Source organism: Parasteatoda tepidariorum, chromosome 10 (assembly GCF_982258835.1).
Source record: "Parasteatoda tepidariorum strain Cologne lab strain chromosome 10, Ptep-v5.0, whole genome shotgun sequence".
Taxonomy (NCBI): Eukaryota; Metazoa; Arthropoda; class Arachnida; order Araneae; family Theridiidae; genus Parasteatoda; species Parasteatoda tepidariorum.
Window position 1 is genome coordinate 91,692,212 of NC_141764.1, and position 19,413 is coordinate 91,711,624.

The 19,413-nt window shown below is 28.3% G+C and overlaps 1 protein-coding gene across 1 annotated transcript in view; it reads right to left on the reverse strand.

The window, feature by feature from the left end:
• LOC122271649 (low-density lipoprotein receptor-related protein 4) overlaps positions 1-19,413 on the reverse strand; it is a 463,426-nt gene that overhangs the window by 260,601 nt on the left and 183,412 nt on the right. The window contains exon 4 of the mRNA XM_043053650.3: positions 17,826-17,939. Within this exon, the coding sequence (XP_042909584.2) occupies positions 17,826-17,939 (114 nt within the window). The remainder of the gene's footprint in view (positions 1-17,825; positions 17,940-19,413) is intronic.

Consider the following 19,413-nt stretch of genomic DNA (forward strand, 5'->3'; position numbering starts at 1 on the left):
CGGAATGAAAAAATTGGAACCTTTTAAATTTTTTTAATGTAAATGTTTTTTAAACCTACAAATGAGTGTACGATATATTTTTTTTTAAAAAAAAGGAAAACTGCAGTTTTGTGATGCTTTATAGTATATTGGAAGATCTTTACGTCATTTATTCGATTTTAATTAATCTCACTTTATTCAGCAGCTAATTTTTTTAATTCTGAAACATCTCTAAAAAACAAGAAACAAAATTTAAAAAAAGGGGAATCATGTATTTAAAAAATAAATTCCATTTTCAAAATGAATAAAAACAAGAAAATTATTACTACTAAATAAATAAAATGTATATAGAATGAACGAATTATCAGCAAATATAATTTTCATAATAAATTACAAGCTTATAACTAAAAAGAAAGCTATCGGTTTTTAAAGCGTTCCCCATATCAGTTCTTCAGGAGGACAGAGAGAGAAAAAGATTTTCAAAAGGGAGCAAGACCTCCCACCGAGAAGATTAGTGAACTTGGGGGTGGAAGTTGCCTTCCTCCCTTACTCAAAGGTAGAAAGGGACTTGTGTTTCAAAGGCAATATTACAAAAAGTAATAAAGATTAAAAAAAATTAACCTACATTTTCGTGGATAGGAAAGATTGAAAAAATTATTAGAATTTTTTTTTAATTGATCACTCCGATTCTTGAACAAGAAAAATCGATTCAAAGTATGACAAGCCCGCCATAGACTTTACATGTTAAAAGCAGAATTGAGGAGTCTGCTTGGTGCAACACTTTTCTCCCGGCAACCACGATTGTGGACCCGACTTTCTTGCTTTTGCGCCATCTGTTAAACGTTCTTTTTTTTTTTTTTTTTTTTTTTTTTTTTTTTTGAACTAAAATAGTCAAATAAGGAAAGGTCTCTATCGTCAGTAAAGCAAAGGATTTTTTGTACCGACTGATTTCAATACTAGAAAATAATATGTAGACATTTTGACTGTTTTCAAACTATCAGCAAAATTATGAGTTGCTTTTAAGCAACAGTTTTCACCCGGAATATGTCACAAAAATTTGTAATCGACAAGCAGTAAGAGCTGCTTTAATTTAAGTATAATTTTCTTTCACGCTGCAATATAAGATACATGCATAGACGCCAATGCAGAAGTTATGGCACTGTTTAAAACTTATGATGGTAGCGGAATAACTATTAAAATAATTTCAATTTGTTTCATTTTGCCAGCACTTGAAAACTTTATAGTTTGAGTAGCAGGTCTTATATTTATTCGATTGATTACATATATGACGGTAGTCAAAATCATTGTAAACTAAATTTTTTAAACCAAAATTACTATAGAGAATTGTAAGACTGACGAGAATCCTATATATTAAAAACTAATCTTTCATTTAAATGGGAGAAATCGGCAAGTATATATTTTGCTTCCAAAGTTTATACAATTTGAAACATAATTTAAATTATCACTGAAAATTTTTAAATTTGCTAAAAAGTTTCTTATTATGCTCTATATTTTAGTCAAAAGTACAAAAATTAATAATAAAAAAATGCTCATGTGAAAAAAAAGAAGAGGAAGAAAAGAAAGAAACAAAATATATAGTTCTGCCATCTACATGTAGTGTTGTTAACTAAAAAGTGTTAATTATTATTATTTATTTATTTCATTATTTCTTTCACCAAAAAGGATAGGGCATGAATTGAAAAATTTATTTTGGAATGAAACTTAATAATAAAATGAAATAGTCAGGTAATTTTAAGAAAAACGCGTTTGATAATTTAAGCATACTTTACAGATACGTTAAATCTCAAAATCATTAACGATAAAAAGGACTGGTGATGCCTGCGTAGCAGCGATGCTCTTGGAGTTCTTGGTTAAAGAGAGTTTTTACTACTTTTTTTTAAAAAAACAATTGGAAATAGAACATAAATTTAAATAATTTCACTTATTTTATTGCATTTTTTAACTTATTTGATATTTTTTTGTTATTGAAATTACATAATAAAATAAATAATTCAATCCTCAATAAGTTAATAATACTTAAAATAATATATTTAATCAGAGCTTTAAATTGTTACAAAAAGAAGAAAAGGATTTTTATTATTTTAATAGATTTAATAAGTATAATGCAAAATTTGGAAACAAAAATTAGTAATTACCTTTAAAAATTAACAGCACATAAATATTAACAACAACCTTTTTTAAAGTTGGTTTGCTGAAAAACTTATTTCATGAACATTCAAAATGATTTTGTTGATTTTATTTACTAATTCTTCACCAAAATTAATTTCTTGATTTCGTTCTATTAAAGATATTTTATCCTATTAACTGTAAACGCCTTATTAGAATTTTTTTTTTCAATTTTTTCGACCAAGCTTGTCGAACCACAAGTTTGTCACACCACAAGCTTGTTCGAAACCAATGCATTTTAAAGAAATCATTTGAAAATATAATTTTGAAATCTTTATAACCACTGTTTATAAAAATTGCAAATTAAACTAATGTCATTTTAGTGAAAGATTAAATTATTACTGTAATTTCAATATCAGGTAATATGTAATAAGTGAAAAAATATAATAAATAAAAGGAATTAATTTATTTTTAAACTAACATTATATTAAGGCAGAATATTAATTAAAAAGAGTTAAGAAAATTGCTCTAAATTATTGTCAACTACTATTTTTCATTTATTTAAATATTGTTAATAAATTAGAATTGAACGTAAAATAATGCTGTTTATGAATAAAAATAATAAATAATTCGAAAATATCTAAAATACCTAACAATTAGCTCCTGCATTCGAACCCGGGACGACGTATCATTATTCTGGTTCTTTACCACTGAGCCACGGAACGACATGTACGCTTAAATTTAACACCTGAATAAAGCGCTCTTGAATTTTCAAGTATGATGTTTTCGTAACTTGTCCGGCTTGCATACGTAGTTAATTTTAAGAGTTAATATTCTTAAAATTTTCTACTATTATATAAAGCTTCATTTCAGAGTAAAATTTACCACTCCATGCTCTCCTTTTGTTATTAATTATTGAAAATTCGATACGCATAAATACCCAAGATTTTCCATAATTAAATTCGTTGTTTTTTTTGTTTATGAGAAAGAGCAGCCTCACGCAGCCTCTTTGGGTGCAATTAAAGATTATAAACTTGCTCTGTAGTAATAACTGGCAGTTTTAATTTAAATTTTTTACTGAAATAAACTAATTTTTCTACTAAATTTCTACTAAATTCAGTGAAATAAACTAACCATCACATAAAAGCAAAATTCTGTGATGAAAATTCATAAAACAATAAATTATTAAGCATAATAGTTAATAACTTTTGTGCTAGAAAATTAGCCTAATTTGCCTGAGTTTTATCGAAAAACTTTGTTTTATAAAAAAATAAAAAATGAGAGGCAATTTGGCATAAATATATATCTAATTCAATAATATTTATTTTTAATACTAAAGTGTTTTAAATTTTTGCTCTGATTTCATGTATCCCATCATATATATTTTAAATATCGGTCACCAGTAAAATCACCGATTCCGTTAGCATGGATACAAATAAGATATCGTTATTTGATATCGGCCCAATTATATTAACTCCGTTGAAATATTGTTATCTGAAATACGTTATCGGCACTTTATAAGAAATCTTGCATTGAACCGACTCTGATACAACCAATACCATGCCAATAAAATGCCGATATAAGACGGTCCGATGGCCGACAGTTGCCGATATCACCGACAACGGGCCGCAAAGTTACCGACCTAATGTGTTTGCTGGGTTATTGTACCTATTGAACCAAATTTTGCGAATAATAGAACAAGAGAGTTTAAAAGAGGTGACATGGTAATGTACACCAAAAAATGGAGTCGAATAGTTTAGTGCTTCTCATAAAACAACTTATACAATTACCTGATCCATGAATTAATCCATTACAGAAATATACGCAATAATAATTTATTTTAATTTGATTTATTTGGTCGTTTTAACAGCATATGAACATTTAGTATATTTACTTTGCATTAAAATAGATAACCACATTGTTAGAAACTTTTCAGCGAGATGAGCTATGAAGCTTTTCAATATTTTTTTCTTTTGCATTAACGTGAAAAAGACACTGTTAATTTTAAAGATTTGTTTTGAAACTTAATCTAATCATTTATTTAGCATAAATCGTGATGACATGGAACTGTAATCTTGACATTTGAGATAAAATTTTCGTCATTCAGAAATTAGGTTTTCCTAATAAACGCTTAGCTTGACTTTTAACGTCACAAAGAAACCTATTTCTAAATTTTCATTGCAAAACGTACTTTTTTTGAGCGAAAAAGTATATTTTTAATACGGGTACGTTTTTTTTTTCGAGTTTTTTTAAATATTTCTTTTATCAAAGTTTTTTAAATATTTGAATTTCAATTTAGAAATTTTTTTTAATCAAACGCGTTTTTGCTTTTAATTAACCGATTTACTCACCGAAATTCTTATTTTCGAGACACAATCAGTGTAAAACTGCGCTCAGCTTTAAAAGAAAAAAAATTCCATGAATAATATAATTTATGTTCTAATATAAATTTATGGTAAATACGGAAAAATAGTTATGTTTTAATCATATTTCTTATCTTTTGCTTTCTAGTTGTGACTTTTCTTTCAAGCATTCCAGTCGAAAACAGAGTTTTTTTTTCGAGTTTTTTTAAATATTTCTTTTATCAAAGTTTTTCAAATATTTGAATTTCAATTTAGAAATTTTTTTTAATCAAACGCGTTTTTGCTTTTAATTAACCGATTTACTCACCGAAATTCTTATTTTCGAGACACAATCAGTGTAAAACTGCGATCAGCTTTAAAAGAAAAAAAATTCCATGAATAATATAATTTATGTTCTAATATAAATTTATGGTAAATACGGAAAAATAGTTATGTTTTAATCATATTTCTTATCTTTTGCTTTCTAGTTGTGACTTTTCTTTCAAGCATTCCAGTCGAAAACAGAGTTTTTTTTTCGAGTTTTTTTAAATATTTCTTTTATCAAAGTTTTTCAAATATTTGAATTTCAATTTAGAAATTTTTTTTAATCAAACGCGTTTTTGCTTTTAATTAACCGATTTACTCACCGAAATTCTTATTTTCGAGACACAATCAGTGTAAAACTGCGCTCAGCTTTAAAAGAAAAAAAATTCCATGAATAATATAATTTATGTTCTAATATAAATTTATGGTAAATACGGAAAAATAGTTATGTTTTAATCGTATTTCTTATCTTTTGCTTTCTAGTTGTGACTTTTCTTTCAAACATTCCAGTCGAAAACAGAGTTTTTTTTTTTCGAAACGTGTTCCAACTTTTAGTTTCACGCATTACATTTAAAAAAAATAAAATTTTTAAATAATATTGAGGAGCCGAAATTTTTAATTTTTGGACATAAGTATCTTTTAATTGTGTCATTTCCCAACATATTTTTAATTTAATTTTTTAATGTTATATACAGTAAAACAATTACCTTTCGTTAGAAGCCGTATTTTTATTGCATGGTGATAAATGATAAAGCAGTACCATTCACTCAACATAAATAATACAGTATTTACCAACTACAGTAATTTCAGCTCCATATATTTATCAGCAAAAGGCAGATATTGTTTAGGAATGAATGAAAATGGCGATAAAATCTCCTCTGATCTATTGTTGGCGCAATATTAGATATAATATGGACGAAGAGCTAAAACAAACACGAAACAGCTCTCAAGATTCTTGGACTTTCTTATAAGAAAAGCTTCCATCTTTTCAGTTGTGGCGAGAATCATTTTGTTCAGATAAAGGAATTTTTTCCCTTATGCTAGGCATCCTATTTTATCCTCTGGCATATAAAGATTAACCTAGCTGCTTCGATTTTTATCAGTTCCTTTATTTTTGATATTATGAGGAGGAAGGAAAAAAGAAATAAAATGTATAGGAGTCTCTTTAATTTCCGTTAAAAGGTTATTCCATGCATATTTTGGGAAAATTATACGATTTTAATATTTTTGATTTCTTTTTATATGTATGCCCTAGTGGAATCTGTATTTTAATTTATTGAAGTCTATTATACAGTTTTCGCTAAGAGAAATGTCTTAAAATTTATAAATAAAAGCGGAATTTCCGCTTACAAAGAAGAGCGATTTAAGAAAATTTAAAAAAAAATTTGATATTATGAGGAGGAAGGAAAAAAGAAATAAAATGTATAGGAGTCTCTTTAATTTCCGTTAAAAGGTTATTCCATGTATATTTTGGGAAAATTATACGATTTTAATATTTTTGATTTCTTTTTAAATGTATGCTCTAGTGGAATCTGTATTTAAATTTTTTGAAGCTTATTATGCAGTTTTCGCTAAGAGAAATTTCTTAAAATTTATAAATAAAAGCGGTATTTCCGCTTACAAAGAAAAACGATTTAAAAAAAAGAAGAAAAAATATGAATTAATTTAAAAAAAAGGGATTTAAAAAATGAAAAAAACATGAATTTCGACCTTTAAAAAGATTGATAGTCAGAAATTAAGTAAGAGAAATACAATTATTTAAAAATAACAAAAATAATGACTCTTTTGAAAAGGTCACAAATCAAACTTTCAGTCAGAAGGAGGGAACTAATGTAAAAGTTTATTATTGAATTTAACTACTGTAAAGCAATGATCCTACAATTAAAATCACTTTGATGAGTGGATTAAACTGAAAATTAGAAATAAATGAATAGCGTAATTAAAGTCGTTTTATACTTCCTTCGCATTATCAAAACTTGTAATGATTAAATTGAGACTGATTTTGATAAATATCTTTTAAAAATTAAATACTTTTTTCACCAGTTCTTTATTGAAATTTCCGTGAAAAAATACTACAAGAAAAAATAATAAAACTACAATTTTCGTTCCATAATCTTAGTAGAGGGAGGGGGAATCGTCTTAACTAATAAAAAATTATACATTTAATATTATAAGTAGCTATACACTGATTTTAAAAATAAAGCCAGAGGGATGATATAATTATTTTTTTTAAAAAAAACTAGCTTAATGAAGTAACTGACAATTGGGAGTCACAAATGTTAGTAATAAATAACAATGCATTCATTTTTATACCCTAAAGTAGCATTTTTACATCCTTAAGCTTTTCAAAAAGATTTTTCTAATTAAAAATTGTTAAAATTTTATGAACGGCTTATTTCTTAGGGCTGCGTTTTTAATTTCAATGATAAAATTTTCAAAGACTATAATTTGTCAAGACTATCTAAGGAATTGCAAAAAAAGTAAAATCGTTAACATAAAAAAAACAAATATCTTTAAAACTGATGTTAACGTATCAAATGTTTTAACTTTGAAATGTTAAAACTTTCATCACAAATTACAGTCCTGCATGCCTTTTGTTAAATTGTAAATGGAAAAAGGTAAATAATGGAGTCTTAATTTTGAAAAAAAATAAAAAAGCTTTCGTTTTTTTTACTTAAAGAAAAATCTTTTTTAATTCATTTCAGTTGAAAAAATTTTCCTCTTCATTTTCACTCAAGAAAATATTTCTTTAGACATACTATAAAATATGCCTGTGTATACATTAGTATGTATAACAATACAAAGAAAAAAAAATTCCTATCATGTAAAAAGAATTTTCTTCCACAGTCCAGAAAAAAGAAAAGAGATAGAAAGAGGAATATCTCCTTTTATTTGATCAAATGAAAAATATCCTTAAATAAAAAGATATGTGAACCTTTTAATAAAGATAATGAAAAAAGCTACTTATTTGAAGAAAAGAAACATACAGAAATAGACTCACAATAAGAAATTTAAATAAATTACCCCAATCACATAAATTTCCAATAAAAATAAAAAGCATTGAGTCGAGTCTGGTTTATTTTAACCAAGATATATTTATTTCATCTAAATCTGATGCCCCACATTGATCAGAGTTTTGTCTTATTTAATAGAAATTAAAATCAAACGAAACAGACAATTCAGCTTGGCCCACAAAGTTGGGAGGGAAACGGAGTGCTAGATTTTTTCGTTGAATTCAGGGTAAAGCCTACGATTTTGGGGAGATTAAAACAGTTTTTTAACGCTATTTTTTGAAGATGTTTCGCTAAAGAAAACAAAAACACAGTTTATGTACCTTGCACTTGAACAAAGCTATAATTTTAAATTATCTATACCAACCTGTGCCGTGAAGAACTATCTGGCCTTTAGATCAATTAACTTAAATATTTAAAAATTATCTTTTTTAATAATCACAAATTTTCGACATTTTTCCACCGAGTGGAAAATTAACAAAATCAATGCTTTATGCTTACTTTTTGCAAATTTTAATGAGCCTAGATAATGCAGCATTGAAATAAGTATTTAAATATTAAAAATTTGGATCGCAAGCAATTTTCATTTTCTTAAAACTGTGACTTTTCTCCATACTGACAATTTGTACCATTTTCAGAATAAACGAAGAAAGTGCTGTTTAAAGATAAGCTAAACTTGACCAAACGGAAAGAGTAGAAGTCCAGCTCTTCGAACTAACGGTTGGAACTTTTCGGTACGGCATGCAATACCAAAAAACAGCTATTTGCAAGGTAAGCAATATACTCAGATTTAGCGAAGCATCACATGTATTAAGATTCAGGGCATGCGCATAAAAGCAAAACGACAATCAAGAAGTACTTCACCTGTGAACCAGTTGTTGAACAACTCTACATATATGGTTAAGTACGTTGCCTCCCATCAACCGCCATTTTATTCTATCTTTATACGTCAAAATGTGTTAGCAGATATAATCAACGTCGATGATATAAATGTGCTTTCAAAGACATATCTTAATTGATAGTAGAGTACTGTTTATTAATAGTGCAAAATGCGAAAAGCTCTAACAATAAATTAAAAAAGAAAACTTGCCCCCCCCCCAATCCCATTAGAGGTTTGAAGAAGAGGAGTGTGCAACCCCGTTTCAAAAACCTCTGATGTGTGTCCCTAAACGTTGTTTTTTCAGGGGCAGCACCAAATCTTGGAGGACTAGTTTACATTATGTCTGTGGAAGCTAGCCTTCTTCTTCTATATATATGTTCTTTGTTGATAGTAAGTTAGGAAAATGTGCCCTACCCAATTCTTTAGTGCCTTTAGACAGGTGTGCTATTGAAAAGTCCTTTTTTTGTTTCCATAAACCTCTGTTTCCAACAAAACATGATATCGAGGACCAAAATGATTTTGAGATATGCTGCGATATAAATATTTGATTTTTAACTTTGTCCAAGCACATCTGAAAAACGTTTACAAAAAACAAACAGATGATATCTCGAAAAATATTGCGACTATTTTCGTAACTGCGGAGTAAGAGCTCATAATTACGTCCATATCTCAAACGTCACGTTTTCACTCTGAAATATTTTACCTCAACAATCTGCTTCATGTATAAAATATCTGAAGCATTAAATCGATATGTCAAGAAGTCATATCGGATTCGAAATATCTTGTCATATACTTTTCCTGTTCCAAAAATCGCTCATCGGAGCATGCCTTTGTGAATTGCCTGCCACTGATATAGTCGTAGAAATAATGACACTCGGAATTCGAAAGAGTAATGAATTCTGGAAAAGACTGGAGAAAACTGGATAATGAGTGTGGTTGAAAAGATGTCGAGTAAGATCACCACCTCCTAAATGATATCTCTTACAGAAAAGTTGACGTTTAAGGAAGTCACTCTAATGAGATGGGTGGAACTCTGTAGAATAGTTGAAAAGTTCCAAAAGGGATTTTTTTTTAAGTTTAAGGTGAATAGATTTCATAATTTACATTCCTATAACAATATTTATCAATAGGAAAAAAATAATATTTTCTTAGCAACGATTTAGAAATATTTTTTATAGTATTATTTCTTTAATGCTGAGAAATATGTATATCTTCATTAAAATTTAGGATTTTAAGCTGAAGTAAATTTAGATTAATTGCTTCATTAATCTTGAAAACAACGAATCTTTTTTAATAGATTCTGAGAGGAATCGTCTTTTTACATACTCCAAAACAATCATATCTAATTCATGAAATATGCTTTTTTTAATAAGAGCTGCATGCTGATTCACGTATTACTTTAGCTGTATTACTAGTCAAATTTCTAGGGAATATATTTTTTATTTTTTTTTAAGTTAATTTTTTTTTAAATTTTCACAGTATATTTAGATTTATTCGCCAGAATCAAAATGATTTTTGCATCACTTTTTTTCAAAGAAATTATAATATTGACCATGTAAAATTTCTGTTCAAACTATTAGAAAAGAAAAAGCATATCTATTCGACTGCTTTTTCATCTTGATTTCCTACCTACTATTTTCCGACTAGTTTTTCTACTTATCTTCTTTCTTTTAATTTTTTTTTCTGTCCACTGTTTATTATGGTTTTTAAAATAACAATGCTTAATTTCTTGTTCAATTTTTAATTTAATATCGATCAAAAAAATTTTATTAATAAATAAATACAAGAAAAGACGAATAAAATTACGAAAAACTGTGTTTACACTGTTTTTTCTTTTTCTTTTATTTTATTTTCTGTTTTTACATGTTATTCTTACTTATTGTGTACTATTTTATTTGTTGTAATTTTTGTAAAAAAAAATTTTGAGTGCTCCTCACACTATTGTATTAATATATTTTGCTTTGGCTATATTGATACAATATCAGAAAGCACTCTTTTTGCGGATGTAATCGTGTGGGCTGATGAAAAGATTATATCTTTTTTTTCCGGTTTCTTTTCAATAAAATTTCCTCCTTTTTTTTCTTTTTTTTTAAACTGTTGTTTGTTATGTTTTTACTTATTATTTCCCCCCCCCCTTTTTTTCATATGTCTATAATTTTTCTTTGTTTTATCTACATTTTGAACTTATATATATATATATATATATATATATATATATATATATATATATATATATATATATATATATATATATATATATATATATATATATATATATATATACTGGAGGGCTAAGCCCCCTGTTAGCTGCCGCTCACCAACCCCGATGATTGCTTCGCAATTTTTGTCTTTTAATGGCAGAAAACAGTTTTTCTGCGAAAGTTATAATTATTCTCTTAACATATATATACTAAAAGGAATTCCGTTTGCTTACGCTTGTGCCGCTACTTCCCACGTCCAAATATTACTGTCTATTAGTATTATAAACAATTAGATCTCTTGGTGAACATAAGTGATTTTTCGAAGTAATAATTCTTTAAAATAACATTTATATTCTTATAACATTATATTGCTCAAACAAATTTGATGAGTTTGCAACCTTAATTTAATATTTTCGCTAATAACAGCAGTACTGGAAAATAACTTTGAGTTTTGAGTATAGTAAAGTGCGGCGTGCTCTCTGCTTTCTCTTATAGCACTGCGTTTCAATAGGTAAGGCTTAATTTAGCCTATCAAGATTTACTTGAGCACTGAGACTCTTCTTCAAATTCAAAATGCTTCCACCCAAATTAACTTTAAATTAGAAATACAAAAATATTTAAGGGAAAACAATACCTTTACGACTTTTGTCAATTTTATGCTGATGACAACCAAAACAATTCGCGATCGCAACGCTCGAGTACGCCCTCTAGCGAGAGCCTGTAAATATCGGACATTAATTTATCACGTCTTCATTCAGTTCCATCAAATTCATTGGCCATGACGGACGCCATTTTCTTAGCAGCAAATAAAAATCAAAATTTCCCTAAGGAAAAGCTGAAGAACTAACCAGAACATGCCAAACATTGAAGCAGAACACGCCAAGCATTTGAAGAACAATTTCTCCATAATTTTTACCTTTCTATTACCAACAACATAACTTACAATTTCATGATCACTTGCTGTTACAGATGTGTATATTACGGTAAAATAATTTTTTCTGTCTTCAATTCATTACAAATTAAAATAAAGTCAGCATTGCTTTCGTCATTCCAATTAATAAATGGGAATTCAGAACGTCAAGAACTGCAATAGTTATAGAATATTCTTCTTTGTTATAGAACAGTATATATTTCTGTACCTATATAATTCGGAAAACAACAATAAAGAATCAACCAAATAGTGTCATTTGTGCTGATGATTAATAAATTCTTTATCGTTTTCTTGGTAAGTTTTTTTTCGTTTTGAAAGAATAAATAATTTCAACTAGAATTCAGCTGTTCTGTTTTTAAGCTACATAATCGAATTCATTCATAAGATCTTACAATTATAAAATTTTGATGTGTGGTACGTTATCTAAAAGTAATAAAGAACATTTCATTTGGAACTGTGCGGATTTATAAAGAAGGTAAGTGTTATGATTTTTATAATAAAAAATTAGTTTGTAAAATTTTTTTGTCATATTTGATTATAGTTCTCTACAGAATGGTTTTTTACTTCTGATTAAGAACCATAAGAATAATAAGAAAAGAAACAATATGAAAGTTTTTATTTCAATGTAAAGAATTCTTAAAATCGTTTCTTATCCTAAGAATTCTTTATCTTCCGTTTTATAGTTTATAATTTTTTGATAAAAATTGTTGTCAAAATACTTTTTTTGAAAACATAAATGGTATAACATTATATGTTTATGTATACTTCTTGCATATTCTAATGTTTCAAGTAATATGATTCAGAAAAGTATGAATAAAAATTCGGTACTTATGTATTAACGCCACAGCAGCTACAGATTTGGCGGTTTTTAAGTGCCGCCTATCTACACCTAAAATTTTTGTGACAAATCATAAAATGAAACACTTTATTTAAAATCAAAGCAGTTTATCGGATTTCGGTGGACAATGGGCAAAATATTTCGCTCCTGCAAAAATAAAATTGCATCTTGTTCTATTTTTGGCAAATCACAAAGGCGCATTTTCGTAGCACTAAAAAATGGTAACAAAAATCGAGGAACAAATCATTTTGTAATTCTTCAGACTTATAAAGCAGGTAAGTGTTAATTTTTATAAAATAAAAAATTTTACTTTTCCGAAGTTTTTTTCTTATTTGATGATAGTTTTCTATAGAATGGTTTTCTGCGTTCGATTATGAATCAAAAAAGAAAAAACATGAAAGTTGTTTATTTTAATGTAAGGAATTTTTAGAATTGGTTTTTTCTTTTTTGCGTTGTATCGTAAGCATTCTTTATTTTACGTTTTTTAGTTTCCAAATAATGATTTTTATTGAAACTTGAAATTTTTTGATGAAAATTGTTGCTTAAAAACTTTTTTTACTAAATTAAATTTCATAAAATTATGAGGCTTATGTAAACTTTTAGTTCATTTTAGTTTTTGAAGTAATATGATTTTTAAAACTATGTAATGTAAAGTTTAAATAGGCCTTTCATATTATATCATTAAATTTAGTAAAACTATTTCTCGGGCATTAGGTTTTAACTCTTATAAGAATATACATACTTTTTTCTGTTTATGTGTAAATATTTTTCCGATGTGTTTTGGATGTTCCTTCTAAAAAAAAAGGAGATACCATTTTGTTTTCGTTTGCATAAGAAAGGATATTAAACATTTTTCTTTTTTAAATTTAATTAGCCACGATAAAGAAGGAACGTTGCAATGCTACATGCTACATTAAAGACGTCTCTAGAGTAAATGAATGACTGTTCATATAGAAATCGCAGGTATTAGTCTCATACAACAACGCCCCCTATAGTTCGTTGCGATCGCGAATATTGAATTGAATGAGAAAAAACTGGATTCACTCAGTTTTAGATTGTAAGTTTAGTTGTAACATTTTAGCAAGCAGCATTATCAAAAATTATTACCTTTACGCACGCATGCGTTCTCAATTTTAATTGGCTGTTTTGTGCGTTACTAACAGCAAGTGTTCTGTGATTGGCTATTTGTTATCATTTCGCTATCTTCGAATATTATATATGTATATAATTTCAATAAAATTTCATTTAAATTTCCTAAAGTATTTAAATGTGAATAACAAATCTACGAAGAAGTTCCTTATTTTACTTTAAATTAAAACTGATTTTTTACAGTTTTTCTACTGCTGAAAACATGTTATTCAAAGAAACATTTCCCATCGTTTTCCAAATTATTTCAACGTCACTTAACATTTTTGCCAAAACTCTTCAAAAAACCCTATATTCTTCGGAATTATTTTCAGATAAAAATTATGCATTCTTAACAAATTTATCTCGAACTAATTTTTGATTTCTTCCAATGTCATATAACATTATATCACAAAATTTCTTCAAATATCCCAAAATATTCGAAAATATTTTTATGTCTTCAATGCCGATTTTTTTCTTTTATTTCAAAACCAATTTTAAACCAAATTGCGATTTCACTCAGTATTTCGTTCACCAAAATATTCTTCTTACGATTGAAAGCATTCCAAATTATCGAAGTAAAAAAGGAACATTCTTTCCTTTTCTTTAAAATAACTTTAATACCATTTAATAGTTCATTCTTTGCTTTACAAAAAAATAACAACTGCATCCAAACCTCATTACCCTGATCCATACTGTCTATTTGCAACAAAACTAAAACTACATTTCTCTTGAATAAAATAAGTCAACAGCAGAGAAGAGAACATAATGTGGCTCATTTGTTTCTGGACAAAAATCTTTCGGTTGGAAAAAAAATCTCTTTGATGACTCAAAATTTTCTTTTTTGCATCTCGTAAAGCATTGATACATCACTTCTTATTCAAAATACTCATATTAATGCTTCTTTAAACTGTCACTGGTGAAAGGGCCGAATCTTGATTGATGCTCCAGAATATTATAAAAATAGAATATTTCTTGTTTTTGATATAGAATTCAAACCATTTCTACTCGGAAACCATAATGCAGTATATGTTTTTCCATTTAAAAGTCAATGGATCAAAGATTCAAACTGTTTTTCTATTTTTTTCTTTTACAGATGAATTGCTGGAGGTTATGTTGTGTAGAGAATTAAAAATATTTTGTCTAAAAATAGAAATCGAAATTTTAAAGAATATTTTCATACAGTTAGCAATGAAATAAAGAGATAAATAAAAAGGTAGTTACATAAAATATTTTTCCGAGTTGTACGCAAAGCATATTTGGCTTACATATTTTCTTTTAAGTGTGTCATATAATTATTTTAACTGAAAAGTAGAATTATCTTTCTTCTAGACATACATTTGACATTATCATCATCAATGGCTTGACAGCCCAGGGTGGGCCTTGTCCTTCTCAAGAAGTTTTTTCCAGGCTAACTTTTTTTTTTGCTAGTGTTTTCCAATTTTTAGTTTCTGAGACCAAAAGCTCTTTCTCAAGGCCATCCATCCATCCGAAATTCAGCCTGATTCTTTTTCGTCCATTCTGATAACGTGGCCTGCCCATTTTATTCTTTGTCGTTTAATGAAGTTAATGATGAGAGTGATAATCACTCATATAATGAACTATGAGTGATAATCACTCATAGTTCATGATATATATATATATGAGTGATATACATATGAGCGATAAATATGAGTGATATAATATGAGTGATAAATATAAGAGTGATAGTGACACATATATTAATCACTCATACATTTGACATTACGCTAATTAAAATGCGCTAGCGAAAAATGTGTATAACAAAAAATTTATTTTGCGTATTTGAGAAAGCAAAACACATTTTAGTGTAGGAAAATATTTTGATTTCAACAGAATTGCACAGTTTTCCAAATTATCTTAGTAAAAATGCTACATTCTTTTTTTTCTTTAAATTCACTTCAACGTTTTTTGTCTTTAATGGCTCATTTATTGCTTTTCAAAAATAAAAAATAAAAAATTACTTCATCCAAACCTCATTACCCTGAGCCACATTGTCTATTTCCAATAAAACTAAGACTACGTTTCCCTTGAATAAAGCAAGAAAGTCAACAGCGAAGACGGAAACATATTGCGGCTCATTTGTTTCAGGACAAAAATCTCTCGGTTGCATAAAGAAAAAAAAAATCGCATCGCTAACTCCGAATCTTCTTTTCTGCATCTCATAAAACACTGATACATCACTTCTTATTCAAAATTCTCATATTAATGTTTCTTTAAACTGTCACTGGTGAAAGGGCCAAAGCTTGATTGATGCCTTAGAATATTTTAAAAATAGAATATTTCTCGTTTTGGACTTAGAATTCAGACCATTTTTGCTCGAAAACTATTATGCAGTATTTGTTTCTCCCTTTAAAAGTCAATGGATCAAAGACTCAAACTGTTTTTCTATTGTTTTCTTTTCCAGATGAATTGCTGGAGGTTATGTTGTGCAGAGAATACGTTTTAGCGTAGGGAAAATATTTTGTCTAAAAATAGAAATAGAGATTTAAAGGATTATTTTTCATATGTTTAGCTTTGAATAAATAAATAAATAAAATGTGTTATTACATAAAATGTGTTTTACGTATTTTACATATTTTACGTTCAGTGTTTTATATTCCCAAGTGTGTTAGAAATAGAATATATTTTAACTGAAAAATAGAGTTCCGTTATTCTTTATAAATTCTATTTCTTCCGTTCATACATATGACATTGCCCGAACAAAAATGTGTTAGCAATAATGTGTATCATGAAAAAAAATATTTTACGTATTTTAGAGTACGAAGTACATTTTAGTGTACTAAAATGTTCTGACTAAAAGCAGGATTTGAGGTTTTTTAAATTACATTCCTTTCTGATACGGCATCTATTTGATTTTGTAAGAAAAAATACATTGATCAATTTTACGTGTTATTTGCTACAAATATTTTGACTACATATTTACTCTCTAATATTTTGTTAATATTTTTGATGCCCCAACGGGCAATACATATTTCCTAGCTTTTAAAATTTCGACAACTATTTTCTAATCATTTTTAAATTTAATTAAAGCAATTTTTAATTTTCATTACATTTTACAAAAAGCTAATATAAATATTTTATTCTTTTCTTAACAATCAATGTAACGGCTAATTTTTTCTTTCAATACAAATGTAAAACTCATTAATTCACTGTCACGACTAAATCAAAAACAATAACTATTTATAACTCTTTATTCTTTATTTATTACCACAAAATTTTTTAGTTACATGGTTATTCTAATTTTCACTGTCTGTTTGATTATGGTTGGCTTTATATTTGGCTAAGTTATCTTCGATCAATTGCCAACCATGGATCTCTTCCCATGCTCCTAACTGTCAATTGCGAATAATTCAATTACTTTTAATTTAGAATTATTGGCGTGGAGACTGGGGGCTTCGGCCTCTCAGTCCCAACCGCCGAATTGATATCCTTACAGAAATTCTTGATGAAACGACAACAAGAATGAATCTCTTGATTCCTTTAAGGGACTTTCTCTTCCTTATTTTATAATGTTGAAATGAGGCCATGTTCATTTACTAAAAAAATCAATTTTTCTTAAATGATTTTGTTTATTTTTCCTGGATAAATATCCCTACATCATATTGAAATTACAAAGTATCTGAAACGCCCATAATATGCTTGAATTCTACGAAGAAACCACATCCACTATTAAGAAATTGGGCTGAAACTGCCATGAAAATATTACCTATCTGAATAGGTAAACAAAATAGCTCAATTTAAGAAGAAAAAAAAATTCTACCATTCAAGTTACTTCTCGAAATTTTCAGACGCCTGGAAGAATGAAAGTTTCAAAAAAGTTGCATTCTACCCAACAAAAAGTAATTGACTTGATTTTGATTTTGCAAGTAAGAAAACAAAGCACCAGAAATATTTATTCGCGAGAGGCGAAATTAAGAACACGAAACAAACGCTACATTTCTGGAAATTGCTGAAAGCAAAGTCTCAATAAAATCTTCCGATTGCTAGAACAATGTTAAAAAAATTTATTGCAAGGGAAAATAACATCTGCAGTAGTAACTACTCACAGCAATCTTCGTCACTGTTATCTCCACACTGATTGGTTCCGTCGCACCGCCAATCAGATGGGATGCAGCGTCCGTTGGCACATGGGAATTCCTTTTTAGAACAATTCCTTGGACCTAAAACAAAAAAAAAAGAGAGGTAAAGAAAACATCATAGTCCTTAAGGAACACAGAGAAAGATAAATAAACACACAGTGTCATCGAAGAAAGAAGATGATGAAACAAAACATTTATCAGAACTTCCAGATAAAGATGGTGAAAAGATGAACTATAGAAGACTTTTGATTTTTCAAGAAAGGTGATGCGTAATTGCGATAAAAATCATTATTACTTTCAAGCCTTTTTTTTATTATATTCCAACCTCAATTTAATACATGATAGTTCGATGGTTTCTTAGTAAATTTCACTTAGACGGTGATCATTAATCTCTCCTCATAAAATAAAAAATCATAAGTAAGAAAAAATTGAAAATTTTAGTAAAAAAAATACTGAGACAGTTGAATGATATATATTTTATAGGTGAGATGAGCGAAAACCAAGCCCAGCGTAAGTTTTCAGGAACGGGCTCATGATCAAGTTTTCTTACTAACTTCAAACTAAACAGGCATTTAAGAATCGATACAGATTTAGAACATAAATATTGTAAACACTAACATTCGTAGGGTATATTATAGATATGAGATGGGTAATGCCCGGAAGCCTCGACTGGTACCCAATATAATAGGGTCCTAAGTTTTCGGAAACTGACTCCAAGTTAGTATATTTTTTTACAACTTCCAACTAAGCAGGTATTTCAAAATCTGATTTAAATGTTAAGCGTAAAAATGTGTAAATATCAAGCATAAATAAATTAGAATTAAAAAAATGTCATTAATTCAAAATAAATAATGTCAAATGAACTTTCTCCATGGTTTTTTATTTGTATATATAGTTTTGTCTATTTTTTTTTACAATGCAAACTAAAACTGAAAAAAAAAACGAGCTCAGTGTAAAAGAAAAATAAATAAACTAATTAAACTGATACCGGACATGGATTTTATTTTACTTTATACCCATCGTTGAGCAGCCCACCCAATTTTGAGTCCGCAAATATCAATGTTCAAATCCGTAGTCTTTTAATTTTGAACCTTACCCGATAGACAAAGACACTTCTAAATCAAGCATTAAGGGCAAACTAGCCTTCGTGGAGGACATTTTGATGGACCTAACTCGCATATGCATTAATTGGTGAGGAAAACCACGAAAACTTCCCATGGTTGACACGACGGCAACCGGATTTTAACTCATCATTTAGCTATGAATGATAATATTTAACGTTAGTGCGAGCGGGGAGCCGAGAATGCGTATCAACCACGAGAATGTGTTCAAACCCCTCAGTCACCTCATTGGGCGGCGAGTGCTCTATCCTCTGAGTTGAAGATATTCCCAGTCTTGGATTGTAAATATATGGACACATGAATGCTCAGGCTCTAACAATTTCTACCAATCCCGGACATGAATTGAATGTCTTCGGCATAGCTAATCCGAGCTCAAAGAAATCCTATCAATTCTGAGCAAGAATTGTAAGTCACCTGGCTCAAAAATTCCTATT